At 43.7% G+C, this 24287-nt stretch overlaps 1 protein-coding gene across 1 annotated transcript in view; it reads left to right on the top strand.

Moving 5' to 3' along the window:
- The window catches only part of SLC2A12 (solute carrier family 2 member 12), a 28937-nt gene extending 9986 nt beyond the window's left edge, over positions 1–18951 (top strand). Inside the window, exons 3-5 of the mRNA XM_013175335.3 lie at positions 14853–14975; positions 17324–17456; positions 18666–18951. Coding sequence (XP_013030789.3) covers positions 14853–14975; positions 17324–17456; positions 18666–18762 — 353 coding nt within the window. The 3' untranslated portion in view covers positions 18763–18951. The remainder of the gene's footprint in view (positions 1–14852; positions 14976–17323; positions 17457–18665) is intronic.
- Positions 18952–24287: the final 5336 nt, after the last annotated feature.

The raw sequence follows: 24287 nt of genomic DNA on the forward strand, positions 1-24287 counted from the left end.
ATAGAAAATGCAAGGGTAAGAAAATCAAGAAGTTGTTGGAATCTGCAAAGGATCTCTTGTGGTTGGATAGTCGGGGTTGGGAAGGAGGTTTTGGTTTGTTTCTCATATTCAGCCTTCAACATCTGCTGCTTGGAGTCCAAATCCTTGAATGTGTTTTAAAAGCCTAGATTTCTTATCCTCAGTATGCCTTTCTTAGAGTAAAGAATAAGTGGGCCCCTTCGCCTATATAAAGTAAACAGTTTTAACATGTTTATGTTATTCATCTCTAAATCTGGTCTGTGGTCTGGACCAGACCAGCCGCCATTGTCTGCTCTGTAGAGAGAGGAGGCATCGGGGTTACAGCGCTGCTTCCAGTGCTAACCGCCCGCCACGGCCAGGTGATGCCTGGGGACAGAAGCACTGACACCCCACACCACTGTATTTTCAGTGCTCATGTCTCCTGCTCTGTGCTACATCTGCCCGTTCTGCTGGGTGAGGTGGCGGCGGTGCTGGGGATGTGTCTGTTTGTGATCTAAAGATCCCATCAGGGTCTTCTGGACAAACTGCAGAGAGGTTCTTGTTCTTCCTCTCCTCTCCACTGGGCCACTTCTGGAACAAATTCAGCCACTTTATTTTGAGTCCTTCCTGCCTGATGTTTTGCAGAGATAAAGGAGAGCCTGTGTAGCACCATTAGGTAAAAAGCACACTCTTCATAGGGCAGAGCTTGCAATCTGAGCTCTATCATCTTTTTATAAATTATTTTTTCCTGTTCTTTTCTTTCCTTTTTTGGGGGATTCTAGTCAAAGAGCTAGTTACAACCCATATTTGCACAGCAGGCATTTGTAAATATTGCATTTTTCCATGATTCCTCCTTTGTCTCCGAATTCCATGAAGTAGATAGATTTTTTAATGAACCAAACACACGCTAAATATATTTATTGCCATTTATCAAAGCCCTCAGGCAGCATGCTGATGAGTGCTCATAAACACACAGTGAGAGATAAAAGCCATTTTTGCATTACAAAAGAATTCACAGACAGGTGAGCATCTGCTTAGTCACTTTTTTGATTCAGGGGTGCTGTGTGTTTATATCATCAACCCCTAGGCAAGATAAAAGGGGCATTTCTGTTGCTCTGTTTTGGATTAATTATGTTTGATGAAATGTGATCCAACTGCTTGTTCACACTCAATTTCACACCATCGTAAGGACGATCGTTTTGTAGGTGCAACAAATGAGTATTGCATCATGCCGCAGAACAGCACATGCTGTTTCTCCAGCGTTGTTTGCAGAAGCACCTCCAGGCAGCTACTACAAAGGGGACTTACTTGACACACATCTTTGTCTTGAGTTACCTTTGCTTTATATCAGAAAAGTGACACGAGGATGAATTGTTCTCAGCAGGGAAAGATATCTGTGGAGCCCACGAGAAATCTCAATCTGGCTGCTACGTGAAGGGCGAGGAACACGATGGGGGCTCTGCACTGCATCCAGTCAGTGTTTGCAAAGCGGGCAGGCTGCTGGGGCCACAAGAAGCCTCAGCCTCACAGAAACTGTGAGTGCAGGCGAACGAGATGAGTGCAGTGTGGAGGTAGATCACCAATTAGTCACCGAAGCTAGGTGTGGCCCTGAAAAAGAGTTTAACGTAAAGAAAACACAGAGAAATTCTTCTAGTCAGGGCCAGGCCCACATATGACCACTCACTAAATGGCACAGAGTTAACTGAAATAGTTGCAGAGCATCTCATTTGCAGGTGCTCTGTTCAAAACACTTGGGGGGAGGGCAAAAATAGTGAACCTTTCTCATAAAGAAGTGTCACCTCCTTCACTGGTCACCACTGTATGGTGGTACATACCAAGATGCAGAAGCCAGGAAAGCCAAACTCCTGGAGTATCAGACTTATTTTCCAAAATAAGGCTGTAAACGTGGGATTCTTGGAGTCAGATGGAGCATATGCAGGAGAGTTTTCTTGCTTAAGAACTGTAGGGCACCTTCAGCCTTCCTGAAATGGAGCAGGTGGCCAGAACCCTGATGCTTCCCTCACTAACTCAATGCAAATTCAGATTTGTGTGTCAGATGATCTGCTCCTTTTGCATCATTTAGGATCAAAAGCTAAATATCACTCATGCATGGACAACTTGCTTCCATGTTTTCCTATATATCCACCGAGGTCTTTGCAAGCATAACCCCAGGTTTTTGGCACTGGCTGACCTCACCAATAAGCTGGTGAAAGAGAGATGTAGCGCATTAATACAGGAGTGCAGTGTGCTCTGGAATTAATCCTCTCCATCCAACAAAAATCAGAGGGGCTCCAACAAGTCCAGGGCCCAGAAGCAACTCACTCAACACTAACACAGTCTGGGCCCAAAGGGCATCTGTTTCTCAGGCTTGAATTTGTTCTAGCAGAAAAAATATAAGAGCAAAATAGGACCTGCCAGTGGTCTCTTTACACATCTCAGGTATCTCTTCACATTTAACACGGGAGTCCTGCATGCAGTTCAAGAGAGGAGATCCATGCAGATCACAGGGATTTTTTTTTGCCATGGAATGGGGAACACTTTTATTGAGAGGGATGCTGAATGCATGCATTTGCATTGAGTCTACAGCATTGGTGCCTTGTTCAAAAGAGCTTTTTCTTCCTCCTCTACCAGTCCTTCGAACAGATTTCTGTACAACTGCAAAGTTATTTAGGCAGTTGGCCAACGAACATCAGGATAATCTGCTGGTGCAAATTGCATCAGCTCCGCTGACATCCCTGAAGTTCATGCTGAGAGTGTGGAAATCAGTGAAAGTACTTTACACGTAGGATTGAGGGGCTTTTTTTTTTTTTTGACAGAAGCCATCCTCAAAACCATTTAGATGCATAAACTCCATAGGTATTTATCTCTTTGTGGACCCAGGGCAGAAAGTGTTCTGTTACTGCATGTCCCTGAGCTGCAGGCAGCTTTGAGTGGCTCTCCAGAGCCAAAGACTGACCTCTCAGAGCAGTTCTCTTGGAGGTCATCACAGGACCCTCTTCTGGGAGACTTCTCAGAGCTGCTGGGATGCCCTGACCCTGAGCACTCAAAGTCCACCCAGCACACAGGCAGCTGTGGATGCCACACTCCCAGCAGGGATCAGTGCCGGCATCTGGAGGAATGGTTCTCAGGGCTTCGCATGAAAAAAAAACACATATATCCATCCAGATAGATATAAAATCTAATAAATAAATAAATAAATAATAAAATTTCAGTTTAATGATGGACAAATAAAATGCATAATGGGGCCATAGGGGAGGATTTAGAACTTATGGCAAACCTTGCTTTTCTGCATAGCTCTCGTAGTCCCATCAAAGCACAGCTCCTGTAAGTAGGTGCTTGTAAGACTAGCAATATTTGGTATTGATTAAGACCTGTTAAAGAGTGGTAAGACTTGTTAAAGAGTGGAATAAGTTAAATCTGAGATGTGTGGGACCAAAGTTTGAGCACCCATCTGATCCTAGGGCGGGGAAAGATGGCAAGCCACCAAGATGCCCTTGGGTTCCTAGTTTCACACTGATGAAATTCCTCCCATAGGAGGGACTGTGATTTCATGTCTCCTGGCGTGTGCCCCTCACTAAGAGGGAGCTATGACCACGCTTTCTGGCAAGCCCTGCTGAGATGCACCATCTCATTGCAGTGGCAGCTCTCTGTGTGGGGCTGTCAGCCCCGTGAGGAACAAACCCCACATGGGGACATTAGCGAAGACAGATCTCTGTTGAGGACAAATCGTAGGAGCAAATATTTACTGATGAAATCCTAATTCGGATTGACAGATGCCTGTTCCTAGTTTAAATCTGGGCAGATTTGCCATACTGAGTATATCAGAGTTAAATTTATATCAGCCTGAATGGATGCTTTAAAACTGAGCTAATTTTTACCTAAAATGGAACATATGTTTCAGCACGCTTAGCCATTTAACTGATGCGAGAGCCAGATTCCTCAGAAAATCAACAGAAGGAAATATTCTCCCCACCTATGGGGGTCTTTCAGAGCCCTGCTCTCTGACCTGCCATTTGGAGCAGACCTCCTTTCCTCAGTGGCTACTGAGGGGGTTTAGGGTGATCAGGAAGCTAAATTAGAATTTGTGATGGCTTTCCCATGTGAAACCCACCTGTTGTGTCTACATTTTGTTGTGAGTTGTTGACATCATCCAAATGCAAAGTTTTATACCTGTGTTGGGGACAGTAGGGAAGGTGGAAGAATGATGAAAATTCAAGGGTTCACAAGAAAAGTGAAATCTGTGGAGGTGATGAAGGAACGAAGTCCCTCTTTCAATCTATCACTCCTTATGCAATCTTATGTGTCAGTCTTTCTTTATGCATTTTATCGGATTAAGCAAGCCAAAACGCAGACCTGGAACATTTTCTGAAAGCCCAGAGAATCATACTGGAAGAAAATGTAGTCCGCTGGACTTTGTCACTGTGATTCATAGATTAATTGGCTACCTGAGGTAAAGAAAGATTCATTAGCATGGTTAAACGCAGAACCTTTTCTGTGTCTTTCTCTTCAGTCACTAAATGCATCTGTAAGAAACCCAGAAAAAGCTGGTTTCACATATGACACTGAGCAGGCCAGGGACTTGATCACAGAGGTTGTATCTCCTGTCACCCATTTGAGCCAGACCGCATAGGACTGTTTTTTCTCTGCAACAAAATGCTCCTGGACCTACTCTTGGTCATCAAATGCCCTACCAGAAACTGGAAAACTTTACGGGAAAGAACTGTCAGTATGGAAATTCTAACTGTCAGGGGATTTAGTTGTTTGTCCCTCTGCTTTCTAAGCCATATGGCCTTACGCTAACTTGGAAAACACTGGTAAAAGGTAGGGGCGACTAGAATTCACATCAATATTTCTGGTGTTAGAACAATATTTCAGACTTCTACAAGACGTGGTTATTGTGTTAGTTTATAGTGCACATAAATTTAATGTTAACGGGCATTCATGCTCGGCATTGCCTTGCATGACATTTGTTTGCAATGCTTTATTTTCGAGCTTCTACATTTTGCAGAGCAGCTCTGGCTTGGCCTTAAATTTCACATAAATGAGCAGCATCAATTTTACACTGTTTTGTGGTTTACTCTGGAAAAGGAGATAGTGGCAGGGATTAAATCAAGTGCTCAAAATACACAAGTACTTAAATGCTTTCTTGGATCTGAACCAGAAAAACAAGCCTGGGAAATGGGCATGTTTCACTGCAAATCACTACAGAAAGTCTTTTTTTTGTTAATTAAAAATGATCTTGGATTCTTTATTTTAAGACAAGAGTCCTAGCACTCTGCATTTGTGCTGAATCATCACTGAATGCATGCATACGTGTGGTTTCAATATGACACTTCTAGCATTCATCTGGCTCATTATTCCCAAGCTATTCAAATGGTGCCTTGTGTGGCCTTTATTTCACACTGTGTCTGCACTAAGCTGCAGCAGAAAGAAAAGGCATGACAAAATGAAAAATAAAGAAAGCATTGTGAATTGCCCACTAGTCCTGTTGCCTTGTCCTGCACCAGGTTTATCTGTAGCCCCTTGATAGCAAGTCACTCAGGAAACAGTTTGTGTTTTTATGGTATGATTAGTAGAAGTGAAATGTGAAATATGTGTAAGATATTTTTGGATAGTTGGATGCTGAGTTGTAGGATTTCAACTTGTAGGAAATGTCCTCTAAAGTATCAGCCAAATAGGTTAATCTTATCTAACTTCACAGGATCTACAGGTTTGGGAGACTTTTTTAAGTGTAAAAAATGTCATAATAAGGCAAGGATGTTTTTGCAGTGGTGAGACATGGAAATGCCAGCAAGAGTTTTCTCCTTAATTATTTCAGAGCTCCGTTTTGCAAGGAGCAGAGTAGCCGTGTTCAGCGCCGAGACCGAATTTCAGCTGCACATTGTGGTACACAACTAAAATCTTGGAATTCATTCTCACCGACTTCCATGTTCCTGTTCATAACTGTACTTTCAAGTCTACAAATGAGGAATGTCTTAGCAGATCAGGCCAAGGACGTTGCTTTCTGAACAACAGAGCCCTTAGCACTGTGAAAAGAGAAGGTGACAACACCACAACCCAGCCTATATTCCTGTGCCTCCTTAATGACAGGGCTTCAACCTGCCCTTGCTGAGCACAAAATCTGGCCCTGGGAGAACTATGTGGAAGGGTGGATGGCTCCCTGGTTTTCAGCATACTCTGCTGCATTTAAACAGTGATTGGAGTCAATACTCTGATCTCGGTGCTCTGATGATATAGATACATCTCTGCTAGTGGCTGTATGTTAATAAATCTATTGACACAAAGGAACTACTTGACTTAAGAGGAATGGCTTCAGTGCTTAAAATTAGCTATACTTATGAAATACCTTTTCTATTCAGATTTGTTAGTAGCTGCTGGCTAAAATGACGTGCTTTACCTCCAGAAGACCCACTTTAAAAAATCACATAATGAGTATTGTTGTGATGCTAACCAGTAATTGAACCTAACAATCCCTGTTTGTTCCACAGGGGCATTATCTTCAGCAAAGTGGTTCACTGTCAAGTGGATCTCACATAGCATCTTGTATGAGCTTTCATATGCTAATCAAGGCTGCCTATCATGAGCAAAACTTGCCCTTCTCATGTTGTAGGTCAAGTGTTACATTTAAGCATTCAGTAAATAATAGTGGCCTCTGATAATCATATCACAGATAATGAAGGATTTTACAGTATTTTTCCTTGAGCATGTTCTTGCAGGGAAGAGCACTGTGACAATCCGTGAAAAAGTTTATAGGGCATATGTCAAGTTTCATAATACCAGTTTCCTTTTGGAGAGAGGGCTTGGAGGAAATTTTTAGAGGCAACCCGATCTTGGGCCAGCTTCATGCAAAAACTAGAGCTGTTAGAGGACTTCAAGTGCAAGGACAGCATTTCATTTCACTTGCAGAGATCATCAAACTAAAACAAGCTTTCTAAAGTATGAAAAAATTTTATCGGAATGGTAAAAATGTGCAATCATGTAGCTTACTGGCACTGCTGGGGAAGGTGGAGATTGGCAGCCAAAGTGCAGAGGGGATGGCTGGGTAAGAAAGTCATTGCATGGAGTTAGGTGACGTTTTTTTGCTTAGGCATTTGAGTCTTGTGTCACACTGAGCTCTGGGAGGAAAACCGGGAAGATTTTCTCAAAGGGAAGGGGGACGCAAGGAGGTACCCAGTTTCTGTTGCCTTTGAAAATCAACTCCAAGCATAGAAAATTGTACTCTTATGAATGAAGTTGAACTGAAAGACACCTTGTGGTGGGTGAAACGTCCTCCTTGCTGCCTCCCTCCAGCACAAACCAAAGCAAAGCCTGAGCAGCAGTGAAGTGAGGGACTTAAAAAATGGATCACGGCAGTCCTCTCACTAAACAAATCACTGTTTTAGAAGGCTATTTACCCTTTCCAGTTGCAACTTTCTGAAGTATGTGCACAAATCTCTATTTTGCAAGAGCAAAGGCTTAAATTGCCCCTAGTTGCAGTGTCCCAACAGCTCTTTTCTGTGGTGCACCCCCTCAAGGCCCAACATAGGCCCTTGGATACTGGAAAAACAGGTTCATTTACCCCACCCCAAATGAGTAGTTTCTCATCTCCATACTTTTTAGAAGTGAAATATGTGATAATCAGAACTAATTCATGCACAGTTTCCTTGTGGATTAGAGCCTCTGGCTTCCGCAGTCATTCCTCTGCAAATGCCTGAGAGGATTATCCTGGATTCAATATTCTGACCAAATAAACACCTACAAACAGCAATACACATTGCGGGTTTTAATTAAAAGGCCATTTTGAATGACAGTATTTGATTTATGTAGTCAAGCATGTTCTCCCTTGAGGACCTGTTTTCGTTTTTCCTTTTTCTCTCTCTTCTTTCCCTTCTGCTTGCCCTGAAAGTTGTTCTGTCTTGATGGGTAAGTATGAGTGCTTACACAACAGCAGATGAGAGACAGAGACAGTGGGTGTGAAATCCATTTGCAAACAGAATTACCATTTGTGTATCAGTTTAAATCAGCTTCTGTTAGGGGACCTGAAAAGAGCTGAAGATTAATATATTATTATCTATCTACACTGATGATGCATGCTTCTGATATATTTGCTGCTGAGTGCTGTTGTTGGGCAAGATGGACCCCAAATCACCTTAACTGAGACAATTCTATTACTCCTACATCTTTATACTTCTCTCAGTTCTTGCCCAGCAATCATTCAGGTGGGAATCACCGATACAAGAAAACTTGTTGATTGTGTCCATTCTTTCAAAATGAAAGTAGGTGGACAGTAATTGAAGGTTGCTGAAAATAGACTTAAGAATATATTGAACTATTGAAAAAGAGGTTTTGGGGGAAGGATGCCTGGGGAAAATCAGAAATGATGCACATCTCATTGCCCTCCTCCTCAAATGACCCAGACAAGAGGGGAAGGAGGCAGTGTGTTGGTCTCACAAATGAGGTCCCTTCCCCCAAAACCTTCCTGTGGCTTGAACATGAACTGGAGGAGTCGTAAGTGAAGGGTGAATTCCCTGTTCTGCCGTGAGGCTTCTTAAAAAAGGCACATGCAAGTGTTCGGCCTGTCTGTTAGTGATGCAAATAGTCTGAACTGTGAATAACTGTTTTTATGTACTTTACTACATCCTTGGAGATAAAAGGATGAAATCCCACTTGTCTTAACATGTGTTACTTCAGGGAGTCAGCCCAAAGGGTTAACCATTAGAAATAGAAATGTAATATACCTAAAGAAAATAAACTTAAACTTTGCCACAGCACACCAGCTCCTTTTGGATCATCTGTGGTGTCAGGCATCTTGCAACCAGAGTCGTAAAGCTGCTCAGAGAGAAGCAATAATCAAACTTTCAAGCACCTCAAAAGCCATAGGATGAGGTACTTGTTGTCAGATAGAGCCAGAGGCATGAGGTCAACTGAGGCTTCTCCTGACTCCCCTATCTCTTAGCAGTAGAAGTATTCAGCTCCTTTTCATGTGCACACACACGACCTGAGATCTGACTTAACCCTTGGCAGGCAAGCACTCCGCTGGCCACTCACCTGCTCTCCGAGGTAATGCAGGCTTGCATTTGCTCCATATTCATCAGTTATTAACTTTGAGCAGCCACTTCACGCTCATGTCATGGGGCAGTGCCAGAGAGACAAATGGCTTTTATTAAGTGGAGGCATTTTTAAGGCTGGTCAGGATTGTTTGCTTTGGCCTCTGGCAAAAAACTGTGGGCAGAATTTCAGTCCAGAAACCAGGTACTTGAAAAATCCGGGGTGTGTGTGTGTGTGATAAGACTGAAAAAAAATGTGGCCTCAGTGAAGCCATGTCCTTTGCATTCCTTCTTCTTGTGGCAGCTTTGCAGTTGCTTGTTTGCATCCTTTCTCAAGTTTATTAATTTGTTATGTGTTCTTAGAGGGTCTGCCTGCATTGCTGGTGGGATAATCCCTTCCTCATCTTCCCTTGGACCTCTTGTTGCTAACAACCCATTCCTCTCCTTTCAAAGACTTACGTACTTTTACCTACTTCTTTCCTAAACCATAAACCCACTTAATCTCTTTCCAGAGTTTGTACCTCAGCAACGTGAATTCTTTCAACTATTCCAACAGCTGCTTCTAAATCTCACCACAAGGAACTTGCTCTCGCACAATACAGGTACAGGAAAGGAAAAAAATGCTAAGCAGCAAATGAATAGCAAGGGAATCTAATATTTCATTAATGAGAGCTGCTGAGCAGCTTCCAATTTGCTTCTGTCTCCTGGCAGGAATGAGGTCAAAACAAGGACATTTTTCATTCATGTACCTTACTTGAATGTTGGGTACCCTCAAGCTCATAGTATTTCTCAGATGTTCTCAGATGTTTCTGCTTCTCTGATATGTCTGTGATTTATTATTATTATTATTATTATTATTATTATTATTATTATTATTATTATTATTTTATTTACTGCATAGGTAGAATAAAGAAGAGATCACATGAGGGTTTGAGGTACCTCTTCACTTAAGACCCAAATATAAAGCTCATTAAATTGCCCATTTTGGCTCAAAGGAAAAGGCCACCCAATCTGTTACCCTGTCTCCAACAGCAGCCAGTAGCAGATGTTGAGAGAAAACACATGAGGGAAGGCACATGTAGCATGCACAGTGTGTCCTTCTGGCTAGTTAAGGGACTCCAAGAAAAATGTTGGAGATTTTTTTCTACTGTTGTTTAATAGTCCTTGATGGATCCTTTTCCACACATACAGAGAAGTAAGGTTTTAACATCCAACTTTTCATCCTTTTATCTCATTACTGCTTTTCACATCTGAAGCATCCTGTGAAGGTGAGCTCTAGAGTTGAAATATGCATTGTCTGAAGAACATCCTCCTGTCTCTTCTAACAGCTGTCCCTGCTCAAACCACTTAGCTTCTCTTGGTTTGTGTGTTGTTAAATGCAGCGAAAACCTCTCTTCTGTTCACATTCACAACATTATAAATGCCAACTCTGTTTCCCTTCACTGTATGTTTTCTAAGCTGGAGGCATCAGCTGTCTAATTGCCCTTTGCAGGGCCCATTTCACACCCTTCTTTGTGGCTCATCTACCTCTGAGCTGACCAAACCTGCCTGCAGTGTGTCAAACACAGGGGTACGACACGCACGCACAGCAGCACGGTAATACTTTCTGTAGTATTCTGTGTTCCCTCCCCAGTAATTGCTAAGCCCCTCTTTGCACCCATGACATCTCCCTCACAGGAGCTAATGTCCCTGAGCCAGCCCCAGGGCTCCAGCACGTCTCCCCCGGGCAGGGCTGGTGTTGTGTTGGTGTGCTGCTGGTGCCTGCTCCTCTCCATAGCTCTTACCTTGCTTGTGGTGATATTTTGTGGGAGTATGTGTTGATAGATGTGGGGAATTTTATGTCTTGCTTCATCAAAGTATCAATATCCTTTTGCAATTCTTTACAGTCCTTCATTTTTATTACCCCGAATTACCCTAATTTTGTACCACCAGTAAGATTTGCATGCCCATTCACCTCCCTTTCCTGAAAGATCTAGTAAGATACTGAAGCTCTGCCCCCCACACAAGCTGGTAGATGCTCCTGCTTCTGGCCTGTTGTCCTCTTAGCCAGCAGATTTTTAAAATACTTGTCTGCCTGTTGTGGCATTGAAAGTAACTTTTCAGCATTTATCCTGTATTTGCTTTATTCGTGCACAGAGTACACATTTATAGAAGGTACATTTCTATTTCTAACAACATACACATTTATGGAAGGCACTCTTCTATTTCTAACAGCTTTCTTCACTCATTTTTTTAATTGTGCTGAGCTATTTCTTTTATTTGGTTGTATATATAGATTAAGCTTCTAATCAGGTAATTTAAGCATTCTCCATACTGCCACTAAAGTACTTACCCTGACTGTCCTGTTAATTTACTTATAGAAATCATGCTGAGTCTAATACCGTTCCCTTTTTGAAACAAAATATGGTAGGGTCTTTGATCTTCAATTCCTACAACAATACTGGATTTGAAATGCTATAGTCAATATTCATAGAATCATAGAATCACAGAATGGTTTGGGCTGTAAGGGACCTTAAAGACCATCCAGTTCCAGGGACACCTCCCACCAGACCAGGTTGCCCAAAGCCCCATCCAGCCTGGCCTTGAGCACCTCCAGGGATGGGGCATCCACAGCTTCTCCGGGCAACCTGTTCCTGTGACTCACCACCCTCAGAGTTAAGAATTTCTGCCTTATATTTAATATAAACCTACCCTCTTTTAATTTAAAGCCATTACTCCTTGTCCTATCACCACACTCCTTAAAAAGAATCCCTCCCCATTTTTCCTGTAGGCCCCCTTTAAGTATTGGATAGCAATATTACAGAGTAACTTTATGACAATTACATCTTGAACTACTTCTGCTCAGCATTATAGCATGATTTGCTTTTATTCTCTCATTATTTATCAGGCTAATTGCTAAAACAAACAAGCATCATCTATGTAGTCCCAACACTGTGCTCTGTCACGCAATTTTTTCAGCCTGAATGGGCGTAGTTGAAATCTTCCACCATCATCATCATTATTATTCCTTTAGAGTCTCTCTGACTTTGTTTAGAGGTGAATGTCACCCTCCTGGTCAAGTGTTTATTGGTATACCTGAATCTTCTGCTCTTCCTTATCTGGGCAAGGTATTTCAGTGCATCGAGTTTCTGTAATACTTACTCAAACGGTTGACAGCTTCCTGATCCAGAGCAATATTTTCTTTGAATTAACTACATCTGCATATGCAATGGGTTGTTTTTCTTCTCCAGATTTTGCCATAATAAAAGACAGTTCAACTGTACAATTTCTCTTGACTACTGTCAACATACAATTCCCTACATGTCAGTAAGGGTGAGTGCTACCTGCAGCCACTGCCTGAACAAATCCCGTGGCTGTTGAAATTAGCACAGAGTCTCATGCTGAGCCCTTAGCCTCATTTCTTACCCCCACCTAAACTGGAAGGCACCAGCTCTTCCCTACCCATTCCATGAACAGCAGCCAAGGGCTGCCAAAGCAGACCCCGTAAACTATCGTGTGTGTGCAGTGTGGTTGCTCCTGCAGCGTTCTTCTGCAATAATATTAGATTACGTAGCAGACAGAGAGGCGATTGCAGTGGTTGCAGGGCATTATTTGGACACTGTTTTCAAGGTTGGGTTGATTTCCCCTGTAAAATGTAGCTGCTTAGGTTGGTGGAGGTGCAGCACCTAGTTTTCTTTGCAGTGACTTTGGGAGCGTGCAGGTTAAATTTCCACAGGACTGCGTGCACAGGGTAGCAGCACTCATTGTGAATGGGAGCCTGAGCCTAGTTCCTGGCTCCCCAAGAGAAAGCCACATACCCTCTGTACCTACAGCAGCTGCTCCTTTTTGGCCATGGTCCAGATAATAAAAACAATCCCAGAGAGGTGCTAAAAGCAAAGAATCGATCGTTATCGCTGCCTCAGCTTGGGAAAAGGGATAAACAGAATGTAATAAGTGTCAGATTTCTACAACTGCTATTTCTTTGGGGGAAAAATCCTTTCCACTCCTAGCTAGCCAAGCAGAGGTCAGGGGCATGCCAGAGGAAGCAGATACCATTAGCAGACATGAAGAACAGACCTGGTACGTTGGCGAGGTCTGTCTGGACTGCGTAAGCTGGTTGAAATAATAGCAGCTAAACACTACTCTGGCTGATGCAGATGCTCAAGTATTTGGGTTTATTAACAGGAAAACACTGTGTTTCAAACCCCTAGACAAATCAGATTTATCCTGAAAGGGCCAGTCTGTCCTTGCAAGAGTGCGTGGTATTGTAGCTGCTGCAGCGTCATACATTTCAGCCACACGCTGTCCCCAGGAGCAGGACTAGCTGGCCTGACACTGAGGAATACCTCCTTCTGAAGCCAGCTTTACTTTCTTCTTTTCCCTCCATCCTGTGTAGAGACAACATAGAACATGCCTAAAGCATTTATTTAGTGGAAAGTCTGCCTTATTAGCAGTGAGTGCTTTAAATTTGCTGCGATCCAAGCCAGATAAAAAAAGACCTCTCTACAACTATTGCTGTGTGTTGACTGCGTGCCACTGGGCTATGTGCAACAGCATCAGGCTGGTACACACTGCAGTCTTGATTCTCACTCCTGCTTATGGACTAACATCACCACATTGCCAGGTCTCCCAGTGCTGGAGGGAACCTCATTATAATTCTTTAAAAAACAAACAAACAAACAGCAAAGAAACAAACAAATAAACAAAAAACCCTGGGTCAACTCCAAAAACTATTGTTGAATTTGAATCTGTGGTACAAAGAGATCTAGAGCTGAGATTGCTTGAATCTGCTCTGTTGACTCAAGGCTCAGGTTGTTATTATTTTTTCTCTTTCAGTTAGTCCTTTATAGTCTCCTTCCACAGGACTTTTTCTTTCTTACTCTCACCAGTACAGTCACACAGGAACCCTAAAAGCCCCCGAAAGGGGTAATGCAAGGTGACAGAGGCCATACAGGGTCCAGTTTTACAATGTAACTTGACTGCCCAGTGCACATGTCCTGAGGAAACACCCATCTGTTATCTTGCAGAAACACTTATCTTGCTGAAACAATATCACACAGGACTGATCTATAATGTCCAAGGGCCTGAAGATGCAGTTCATCCACATGCCCTTTGCTATTGTGCTGGTTGTCTGCTAGCCCACGACCTCTCCACAGAGCAACTTCTTGCTAATTAATTGTGTTTATGAATTAGAGGAGACGTGTTGGTTGGTTTCTTTGTCCTAATAACCAGGAATGGTGTAGAAATGTGGAGTCTTTTTTTTTTTCTTTTTCTTGCTCGTTATCAAGGTGGCTACCCAGCCAGATCTACATGACCAAATTCGCTTTTGTGGACTAGAAACACCAGCACTGAAATCACCTGCGGTGTGGTGTGACATGAAGGAGCCAAAACTCAGGACCTCTGTCTTCATTTATCCCTCAGTGATCCCATTAATATGTAGCAGGGAGCTGGTACAGCAGACGTGCCTCAGCATGGCAGGTTGATTTATAAGGTGGCAAAAACACCCAGCACTGCTCTGAGGCCCAGGAGTACTTTGGTTTGCTGCCCCGGCCCCATCAGCATTATGTCACTGGAGAGTTATTCAGCTGGCACTCCCTTTCATCTGCAGACGTGCTGTCAAGGCTCACCTCCCCCAGGCCTTTCACATTTCCTGGGTTAGGTCCGTGCTGGAAGTGGACAATCGATGTCCTGGTGCTGGCACTGCTTGGGGTGGGCCTCGGGGGGCTGGGCCCACACACACCTCCCCAAAACTGCCTTATCCTGCCAGGTGGATCCATCTGAACCCACCTGAATGCACAGCAAGGAAAGCCATCCTTTCAAAGATATTTTATATTTTTTCTTCCACTTCAGTGTCTTGGCTGGTCCTGAGTGAAATTTTCCCTGGCGGGATCAGAGGACGGGCCATGGCTTTGACATCCAGCATGAACTGGGGAATAAACCTCCTCATCTCCTTGACGTTTTTGACTGTCACCGGTAAGATTTCTCTGTGTCCTCCTGAGCTGATATTCCCTTCATGTCCATGACAAACCTCTCCTATGCAAACATCACTGCTAAAATTGCAGCCAGTGTCCCAGGGGCTAAATTCAGAGACCCACTCAGGTGCCATTTGTTGGTGTCACTTCACTGCCTCCTCCACACCTTACCGAGTCTGTGCAACCAATTCTGCTATTCCCATGGACCCTACAGCAATGCACCCGTAACTAGTGGGAGCTCCTTCTCCTCTTCACCTGAGTGTGTTTTGCGTGTCCAAACTGGCAACCAGCTCTGGAGAAAAACTGCTCTGTCCACGGCTTCTTTATACCCTGTGTTCTTCCCGTGCATCTGTGCCAGGGCTCCTAAGGGTGCAGGGAGAGGAAGGGATCGTGGCAGGGACTCATGCTATCAGAGCACCTGGAGGATCAGCCCTGTGGGCTGGGAACCCCAAGTTTTAAAAACAACATTTCCTTACTAAGTTGAAAATACACAGTATTTAGGATTTAGTTCTGCTCCTTCTGAAGTTCTGCTTTAGATCAGATCACAGCTCTTCCAGATCAGACTTTTTTTTTCCTCAGAAAGATGAACTATCCCATAGCGATCAATCCATTTTGGAGGATTGTCCTGCCTTTGAAAGATTTTTATTTAGAAAAATGTGTTTTTGGAAAGTAAAAATGTTTTGTGTTTTAATTTGAGAAAGCAGACTACCATGGAATAATTTATAATCTAAAGATAAACAGGGGAAAAGGTTAAACGCCAGCTTTGAAATTCATTGACTGGCAAATAATGTTTTCTAGTTTTGCAAATTTTGGTTTTCAATGTAATTCTGAAGAAAATATGTGATGAAAGTCAAAATATATAACGGCACTGAATTTCCAGGTTTTCTTTAGCTCTGTGTTACTCAGCAACAGAGGCAGAGGCAGACAACCAATTGTTATCAGACCCACAAAGAGTTCAGGTGATTTCACCCTGATATGTATATTTTGAAGTGGATTATTTAATACTGTGATCTATGACTAAAATAGGTTTCATATTGGCATTTTTTTTTGAGAGATAGAGAAAGATCAGTTCTTTCTTGATAAAAATTAGGACAAAATATGCCAGGCCAAGCTCACTGTGTCTACTCTAGCACTTTAGCTAGATCCAGGGTCCCCCTCAGAAGCAAATCTTCCAGCTGTCCCCACTCACCACACTTTGGTTTGCACCGCAGAGCAGCCCTGAACTGCTTTTGGGCAAAACCAAGATGGAAAATGAACCGTGAATGCTCTCCAGTTGCCAACACTTGTTCAGTCCTTGGGACAGACCAGAGCTAAGGAAACGTCCTCAGAAAAAGACAGTGCATACCTGGTGTCCTCAGCATCAGCTGTTTGACCTGAAGGTCCCCTCCTGTCATGCAGCATTGCTTGTTAATGTACGCCTAGCTGTTGTTCTGGTCTCAGTTACAATGAATGCAAATCCACAGTAACTCCACTGGCTTAGGTGGATCTAATCTGGATTTATGAAAGTGTAACTTCAAGCTAATATAAGTACCTAGCCTATAGCAGAAAGGCAGAATTGGAAATTCTGTCTTCAGGCAAATTTATGTGGTAGTTATTGTGGCCAGCAGGTACCAGATGTGGAAGACACTGACTAGAACAGCAGCTTCAGCTGCATTTTTTAGCTCATGGCACAACTGACGAATGTCTCAACTTTCTGGCTTAGTTTTAGCAGGGGAGAAAACTAAGGGAGCTGCAGCAGCCTATGCATGTTGGACTGTCCAAGTACATGACAGTGGCAGCAGAGTCCATCCCTTGGGGCTGAGGACCTGTCTGCCCGCATAGACTCAAAAACCCACGGGTCCTTGGCTGGCCCCATTAGGAGTTAAGTCTTTGGACACTTTCTGATGCAGAACCCACAGCTTGCAGTGGAAATCCTGGGAACTGACAGGCTGGGAGGATTAACTGGAGACAACTGCCGCAGTGTGAAAAAATGCTCTTTTTGCTCCATGAAAGAATTTGCAACAAAACCAGACATGGGTGGAATTTCAAGGCGCTTGTGACCCCTGGTGCCCTCACATGAAACAGCAACAATGGCTGCTCAGTTTTCATCCAGTGACAGCAAACAAAATAAATCAATGGTTTTATGCTAAATGGGTCAGTGTGGGCTCCTCAGTTTTCTTTCATAAGGACTATTAGAAAAAGCAAAAGCATTATTCTTTTTCAAATTATACCCAGGCAAAAATAAAAGGGCCAAGAGACGGCCTAACTTCTTTCTAACTTCCCCTGTGTGTTAGTGGCTGTATCCTATAAAAATATGGCAGCAGGAAAAAAAAATTGAAAATTAAATAAAAATGTTTTCTTCTTTTATAGAGCTTATTGGCTTGTCCTGGGTGTGTTTCATTTACACAGTAATGAGCCTTGCATCCCTGGCTTTTGTTATTGTGTTTATACCAGAGACGAAAGGATGCTCTTTGGAGCAAATATCCATGGAACTGGCTAAAGAGTAAGTACCAAGCATGTCTGTGTCCCTGCTGTGCCAGAGAGACAAAGCCTTTCAGTGCTGTGCACTAACATTAAAGGAAACCAAGTTGGTATTTTGGGGGAAATCAGGTTCTCTCAGGGCTCGAGCTTGCACACACTCATCTCCGTGGCCAAACATTTTACTGTTACTGAAGGACCAGCCGTCAAAAGTGATGGAGGTTTCCAGCATTGCTACTGAGTGCTTGACTGCACAGCATGTTTGCTGGTGTTCCTAGAGGGGAGGTAACGGCGTCCTTTTGGGCTGTGTGTCTCAGCTTGTGGGCAGGAAAAGGGAAGGAGAGAGACCCTACCTCCAGCACTTCAAGACTCTATGTGAGTTTTGATAGCTGTTTTAGATGGGGGATTTTTTGTGTGTTTACTGAGTCCTGTGGCTCTGTGGACAGTAACAGCTTGAACCTCCCCAAAGGTCCTTCCAGCGTGTTTTGTGTCCCCACCTCTCCAAATGAAAAGGGTACCAGCAGTGAGAGGGTGGTGGCGATGGGTGCCAAGTGCCACTCCACATGACCCACTCTGGCTATTTTTGTGTGACTTGACTCCACTTGTTTCTGTTCAACAGCAGCAGCACAGCCACTTGGAGAACAGAATTAAATTGTCCGCTGCTGATACACATGCTGTGCACTCACCACCTCCAAATGCAGGTGTCATCAACCCTAAATTAACCAGGGATTTTTATTATCAGCGTGATGCTGCCCCCATCCTTTTCAGTTGTTTTTAGCCATTAAAAATATATAAAGACAAGACGACGCAGCCCTGTTGTTTAAAACGCAGCATTCTCCTATGTGCCCTGCTTTTTTTGGACTAGCCTCAGAAGTCTCCAGCATAAAAGGCTAAAGAAACCACAGGGGAATCAACATTGGCGAGAAGTCGCCCCCCCCCCCCTACTCCCGGGCCGCCCCCCCGGCGCAGGCCCGAAGCCGGGGCCTTTCCTGGCCGGGCCTCCCGGCGGCGGCGCCCCGGGGCCGGAGCGAGGTCGGCAGCGCCGCCTGGTGGGCGGGCGGCCCGGAGCAAAGGCCTGGGGGCCGCGGCTGTTGTGGGCTGTGGTGGGCGGTTGTGGGCTTCTGTGGGCAGCTGTCCTGACCGACAGCCGAGCCCGAGGTGGTGGGCGAGCGCTCTGCCCTCTGCACTAAGTGGAAATTTTTAATTTGTCTCGATTTTTCCTTTTCTTCTCCAGGAAATACGCAAAGACCCCGCTGTGCTGGGTGGGCCAGCGCAGGGAGAAGCTGGTGCCGGTGGAACTTCCCAAGGGAGAGAAAGAGCAGTTCTACTAGACTGGGGCAGCCAGGGTGGCCTTCACCAAAAGACTGATCCCAGACAAAAAAAAAAATAATAAATGCTGACACTACGATGGGGTACATGGTATCTTCTCTATACGCGGGATAATCTCTTTCATTTCTTAATAAAGCTTCTGTCGGTGGCAGTTTACGGCCAACATTAAAGATTGTTGTAGTTTAATAACACACCAGAATGTCAGGCTCTGTCTGTTTCGAACCAGAATCCCTTCCCTCCCCGAGGTTCCTCTGCCCCAGCACATGGCAGGTGAACAGAAACCAGAGTGTTGTGCACAGTTCTTGTTGTCCGTACTCAGCAAAAGCTCAGAGGTGCAAAGAGCTGCTGGGGTGCCACGGAGAAGGAAGAGCCTGTCTGTCTTTGAGGAGGAGGCTTCCAAAGACTGGTCAGTTTAGCCTAGTGAAAAAGGGGCTGAAAAAGGTTAACAACTCTCTGTCCATACATGAAGGAAGTTAACACCGTGGAGCAAAAATGGACAGCTGTGAAGTGTAAAGGGTGATAGCAGTGCAAAACAACTGGGTATGGACTGTTTATGAATGAATTTAGGCTTGAGTTTAGCAGTACTTGAAAAAGAATCTTATTCATCAGAACCCAGTGACAATACAGCATAGAAGAGGAATTTTACAGAGTTTCTTGGGATGTTTACGGCCAGGATTTAGTGACCTCAGGAATACTCCTCAGAAATCAAACAGTCAAACTGTTTAAATGTGGGGGAACTTGCATCATCAGTTATTCTAGATTGAGGGTGGCCCTACAGAAGCTGAGATGGGATTTCTTTGGCTTCCAGCCCCAGGAAAATTGGAAGCTGGAGACACCAGAGTTGATGCCAAAAGTTTTTTATTTATCAACACAGGGTACACTAGACTTTGACTTTTCGGTTCATAAAGCGAGAATTGCGTGGTTCAGAGCAGCACAAAGGGATTTCTGAAACTGTCATTGCTGCGAATCATAACTTACATCACTTTATTTCTTGGTTATTGCTCAGCAAATGTACCCTGAATTACACAACCATCAACAACTTGTATGTTTTTTCCTAAAAGGTTAATAAATTGTGGCAGAATGACCAGTATATAAATATTTATTAGCGGATAAATAAATGGCCCAAGAACCTGCAGAAACTTTGAAAGCATGCTGACTGTCTCTGTAGCCACACAGCAGCATTTCTTCCAGCGTTTAATAGAGGAATCAAGACTGACACAGTCAGCTGGAGCGCAGATACTACTTTGGACTGAGCACATGATCCCACTTTATTTGCTGTCTCATAGCATTAAAACCACCTGACTGTGTCCTGCACCAAAGGAACTTACTGATCTAGGTAAAGTTTTACTACTGAACAGACTGGATTATCTCCTAACATTGTCACCCTTCTAGACACCGACTTCGTAAATTTAGGGGAGCACATCTATTCGTACAATGAGCATGTGTTCAAAATCTGGAAAGAAATTATTGAAGTCAAGGACAAGATTTACTAGAAATCATGGGAAATGTAGCTACCTTGGTGCTAAATGTACTAAAAGTGCCTTGGTAGGCACCTTTAGCTACCTCCTGGCTGAACCTGTGCCACAAATTTCCTGCATCATAAGCTTTTAGGGAACCAGTATCAACCTTCTGGTAGTTTCAGTGTAAAGGTCAGGCAAATGGTCATCACAAGGCAGGATTTTTAACTAAGCAGATCCCATGCCATCTAAAGCAAGCAAAACTCTTGAAGAAGTTCTTCCGCCATATTGCTAGGTGACTGGCTAGCTGGTTGGATTATGGATGCATTATTTTTTCTGTCACGATCCAAGAGCCACCAGTCCTCACAATATCATCATGGGTGCCACAAGACCAGGCTGCTTTCAGGAATGCGTACAGTAGTACATAAGGCATATCAGCAAGATATAGATCAGGGAATATACAACATATCAAAAATTAAGTAAAATCTTCTGATAAGGGGATCTGTAGGTCCTGTTGACACAGTCTGTAAGAAGCAACAAGAGCCCAAGCACACCCAGGCCACTCGGACAGTGGGACTGTGCACCTGAGCTGCAGGTGACTCAGACTGAAGACCCCATAAGAAGACCTTCTTTCCAGACCCCATGGAAAAATCTCATAGCAGTGCAGGGAGAGCTGGGTTTGGAGCCATGGGTGAGGAAAGCATGGCTCCCAGAAGATGGGAGGGCTTTGGAAATGCAGGAGAGGTGAAGTCAAAAATGGACTCTGGCAGTGGAGGGAATGGGGCAGCAGAAGATTTTACATGTAGATGTGTTATGCACCGAAGGCTGATTATTATTTTTAACATGAAAATTTCACACATCTTGGAGGCATGACAAATTCAAGAATCAGAAAGTGGCCAAAACATACACAGGTTTTTTTTGTCATTGTTTTTGGAATGTTCACACTTTGGGGATCAGCTCACAATGTGATACTCAACCTGAATTTCTTTTTCAGGCCTAAGTGAAAAATAGTTTTGAAAAATATCAATGCCTTATTGCTACAAAACAAAACCAAAGCCAATACATTCTATTACCGAAATAGAAAGAATAATAAAATATGGGATACGCTGTTGGTGCTATGCAATGCCAAATGAATGTGTCAAGCCTAGTAAGCACTAGCAAAAAGCAAAAGATCTAAAAGATGTTCTCAAGCACTGGCAAAGGGCAGCTGCAGGTTGGACCTGCTAATGTCGTAAAGCTTTTTTCTTAGATCAACACCGACATTTTCTTTTTATAAATTCTACAAGTTCCACTATAAGCCCTAAACACTTAGAAAGTTATATTGTCAAAAAAATGAAGTATGCACCCACCATTTTCTGAGTTCTGTGTGTTAGCACCTTCCTCAGTTCTTTAGCACTGCTGTCTACCGAAACCTCTGTATCTGCTGGTAGATGCTTTTCAGTATCACACACTAAATCAGCTTCACAAGAAATCTTCAGATTATTGCGGGTCTTTCAAATAAGCTGCTCATTTATCAACATCATTCCCATACTAACAAGTGCCCGAGATCAAATCAAGGAATAAAATGTATTTTTAGTGACAGCATATTGCAGGAAATTCATTCATTTCCTGGTCTGGAGATTTACCCTGATTGCCAGCATTTCCAACAGCACCTCATTTGCTCTGGTTGGTGCTGTTTTCTGACAGCTGTCTCTAGATAGCATACTTTTGCATATGTAATCCAAGCCCATGCTGGTTTATAATTTCTACTACATCACACTGAGGGAAATGGGCGTCTGTAAAATCTTGCTCAGCACCACAGCACCCAAAATAAATCTCTGCTGTAATAAATTCTGTAAGTGTTCTCACAAAAATAACTCAGAAATTGTCTCTTTGGGCTCATAGTGAGCTTTTCTGAACTTTCCCCATGCACAACTACTTAGTCCAGAAATAAATAAGTAAAACTCGTCTTTCTGAAGAAGGCGTAGTTCCAAGACTGGTTTAACTGCAGAGACCCTAACAGCTTCAGGTACCTCCAAAAGGCAATGATGCTGAAGTCAAGGGCTTTTTTATTTGTTATGGCTTTAGTCTTAATTATAGTCCTATAGACAACGTGGCCCTAATTGTACTGGTCTTTTATAACAGAGCCTGCCCATCTGATGGCACAGAGCTAGCAGTCACAATCCCATTGACTGTTAAAATACAAGGGAAAAAAGAGATGTCTTACAAATCACACCCCTGGATCTCTGAAGCATTCCTCCCAAAATTGTCCCAGATCTAAAATTAATCTCTATCTTCAATAATGGACTGGATTGGAGAACAGAACATACTTCTTCAATTTGCAGGCAATATTAAAGGGAGAGAGACTGACTTAGAATTCAGAGCTTAGTAAATTACTGAGAAGGGTCTGAAAAAAGCAGAATATAATTCTGGAAGGGTAAATGCAAATTTCTCCGGTTATGCTGCCTAATTGTAAGTCAGAGGATGATAAAAGGGACCTAGAAACTGCGGAAAAAAAAAGATCTAGTGGCTATGACAACTCACAAGCCAGCAATGAGTCAGTTCTCATTCTACTGCAAAAACGAGTCCTCAGTAGGTTGTATAAATAGAACGGGCTGTTCTCTCGAAGGAATGTGAAATCGACTTCTTATGGCACTGCTAGTGCCACAGCTGAGCACCGTGCCGAGATCTGCATGTGATCCAAGTGGAGAACCCAGGAGCAAATGGGGCAGAGCTCTGGAAAACAACGCCATTGAGGAAGAGCTGGTTGATTGACAGGTATGTTTGAGTGTGAGGAGAGGCACTGGGGGTGCGTGTGTACAGAAAGCAGCAGCAGCAGCAGCAAGGCTTGTTGCAGCCCGAGCCTGGGACCTACTGTTTTACAGCAGTGATGGGAATACAGCGATATCCCTGAGTATAAGTGTAAAACGTACACCACCAAGCTCATCATCAGAGGTTTTAAAGCTTATTTGTCAAAAATAGTTTGAGGATCCCTTGGAGATAGGAACATACATTTTGAGAAATCTTTTATATGATATTATTATTTTTCTCAATAGTACCTGTCTGCAAGTTCAGTAGCATGCTTTTTCGCTCCCTTATTAATTGTTATGAAGGTCTCAAACAGAACTAAAGTTAGCATTGATCTAAGAAAACACTTCAAAAGAAACAGCTCAGAATAGAATAGTTCAGCTGGAAGACCACCTAAAAAGACTTTCACGTCCAACTGCCTGACCACTTCTGGGCTAACCAGAAGCTAAAGCATATTATCAAGGCCGTAATTCCAAATGCCTCTTGAACACTGACAGGCACGGGGCATCAACCACCTCCCTAGGAAGCCTGTTCCAGTGTGTGACCGCCTCACGGTAAAGACATTTTCCCTAATGCCCAGTCTGACCCCCAGTGCAGTACTGTGCCATCCCCACACATCCTGACATCGGTGACCAGGGAGCAGAGACCAGCACCTCCCCCTGTGCCTCCCCTCCTCGGGAAGCTGCAGAGAGCTGCGAAGTCACCTCTTGGCCTCCTCTTCTCCAGAGCAGGCAAACCCAGTGCCCTCAGGCTCTCCTCACAGGACATGCCTTCCGGCCCTGTAACCAGCTTTGTTGCCCTCCCCTGGATGCTTTCAAGGACCTTGACAGCCTTTTTTTATATTGTGGAGCCCAGAACTGCTCACTATATTGCAGGTGAGGCTGCACCAGTGCTGAATATAGTGGTTGAATCACCTCTTTTGACTGTCTGGCTGTGCTGTGTGTAACGCACCCCAAAATGCCATTTGGCTGCCAGGGCACGCTGCTGGCTCATGTTGAGCCCTCTATCAACCAACACCCCCAGGTCCCTTTCTGCTGAGCTGCTGCCCAGCCACTCCCAGTCTGTGCATGTGTCTAGTATTGTTCTGGTCCAGGTGTAGAACATCATACACAGGCCACAGAGGGTTTGAACTATAACCTTGGCAGTATTAGCACCATGCTCTAACCAACTGAGCTAACCAGCCTTTTTGACTGTTAATACATTGGTTTATTACTTTTTTAAATGAGACAGATTTCACACCACATGATTGTGCTAATAAGAGAACAAAATGTTCTTCTTTCTTC

This window comes from Anser cygnoides, chromosome 3 (genome assembly GCF_040182565.1).
Source record: "Anser cygnoides isolate HZ-2024a breed goose chromosome 3, Taihu_goose_T2T_genome, whole genome shotgun sequence".
Lineage (NCBI taxonomy): Eukaryota > Metazoa > Chordata > Aves > Anseriformes > Anatidae > Anser > Anser cygnoides.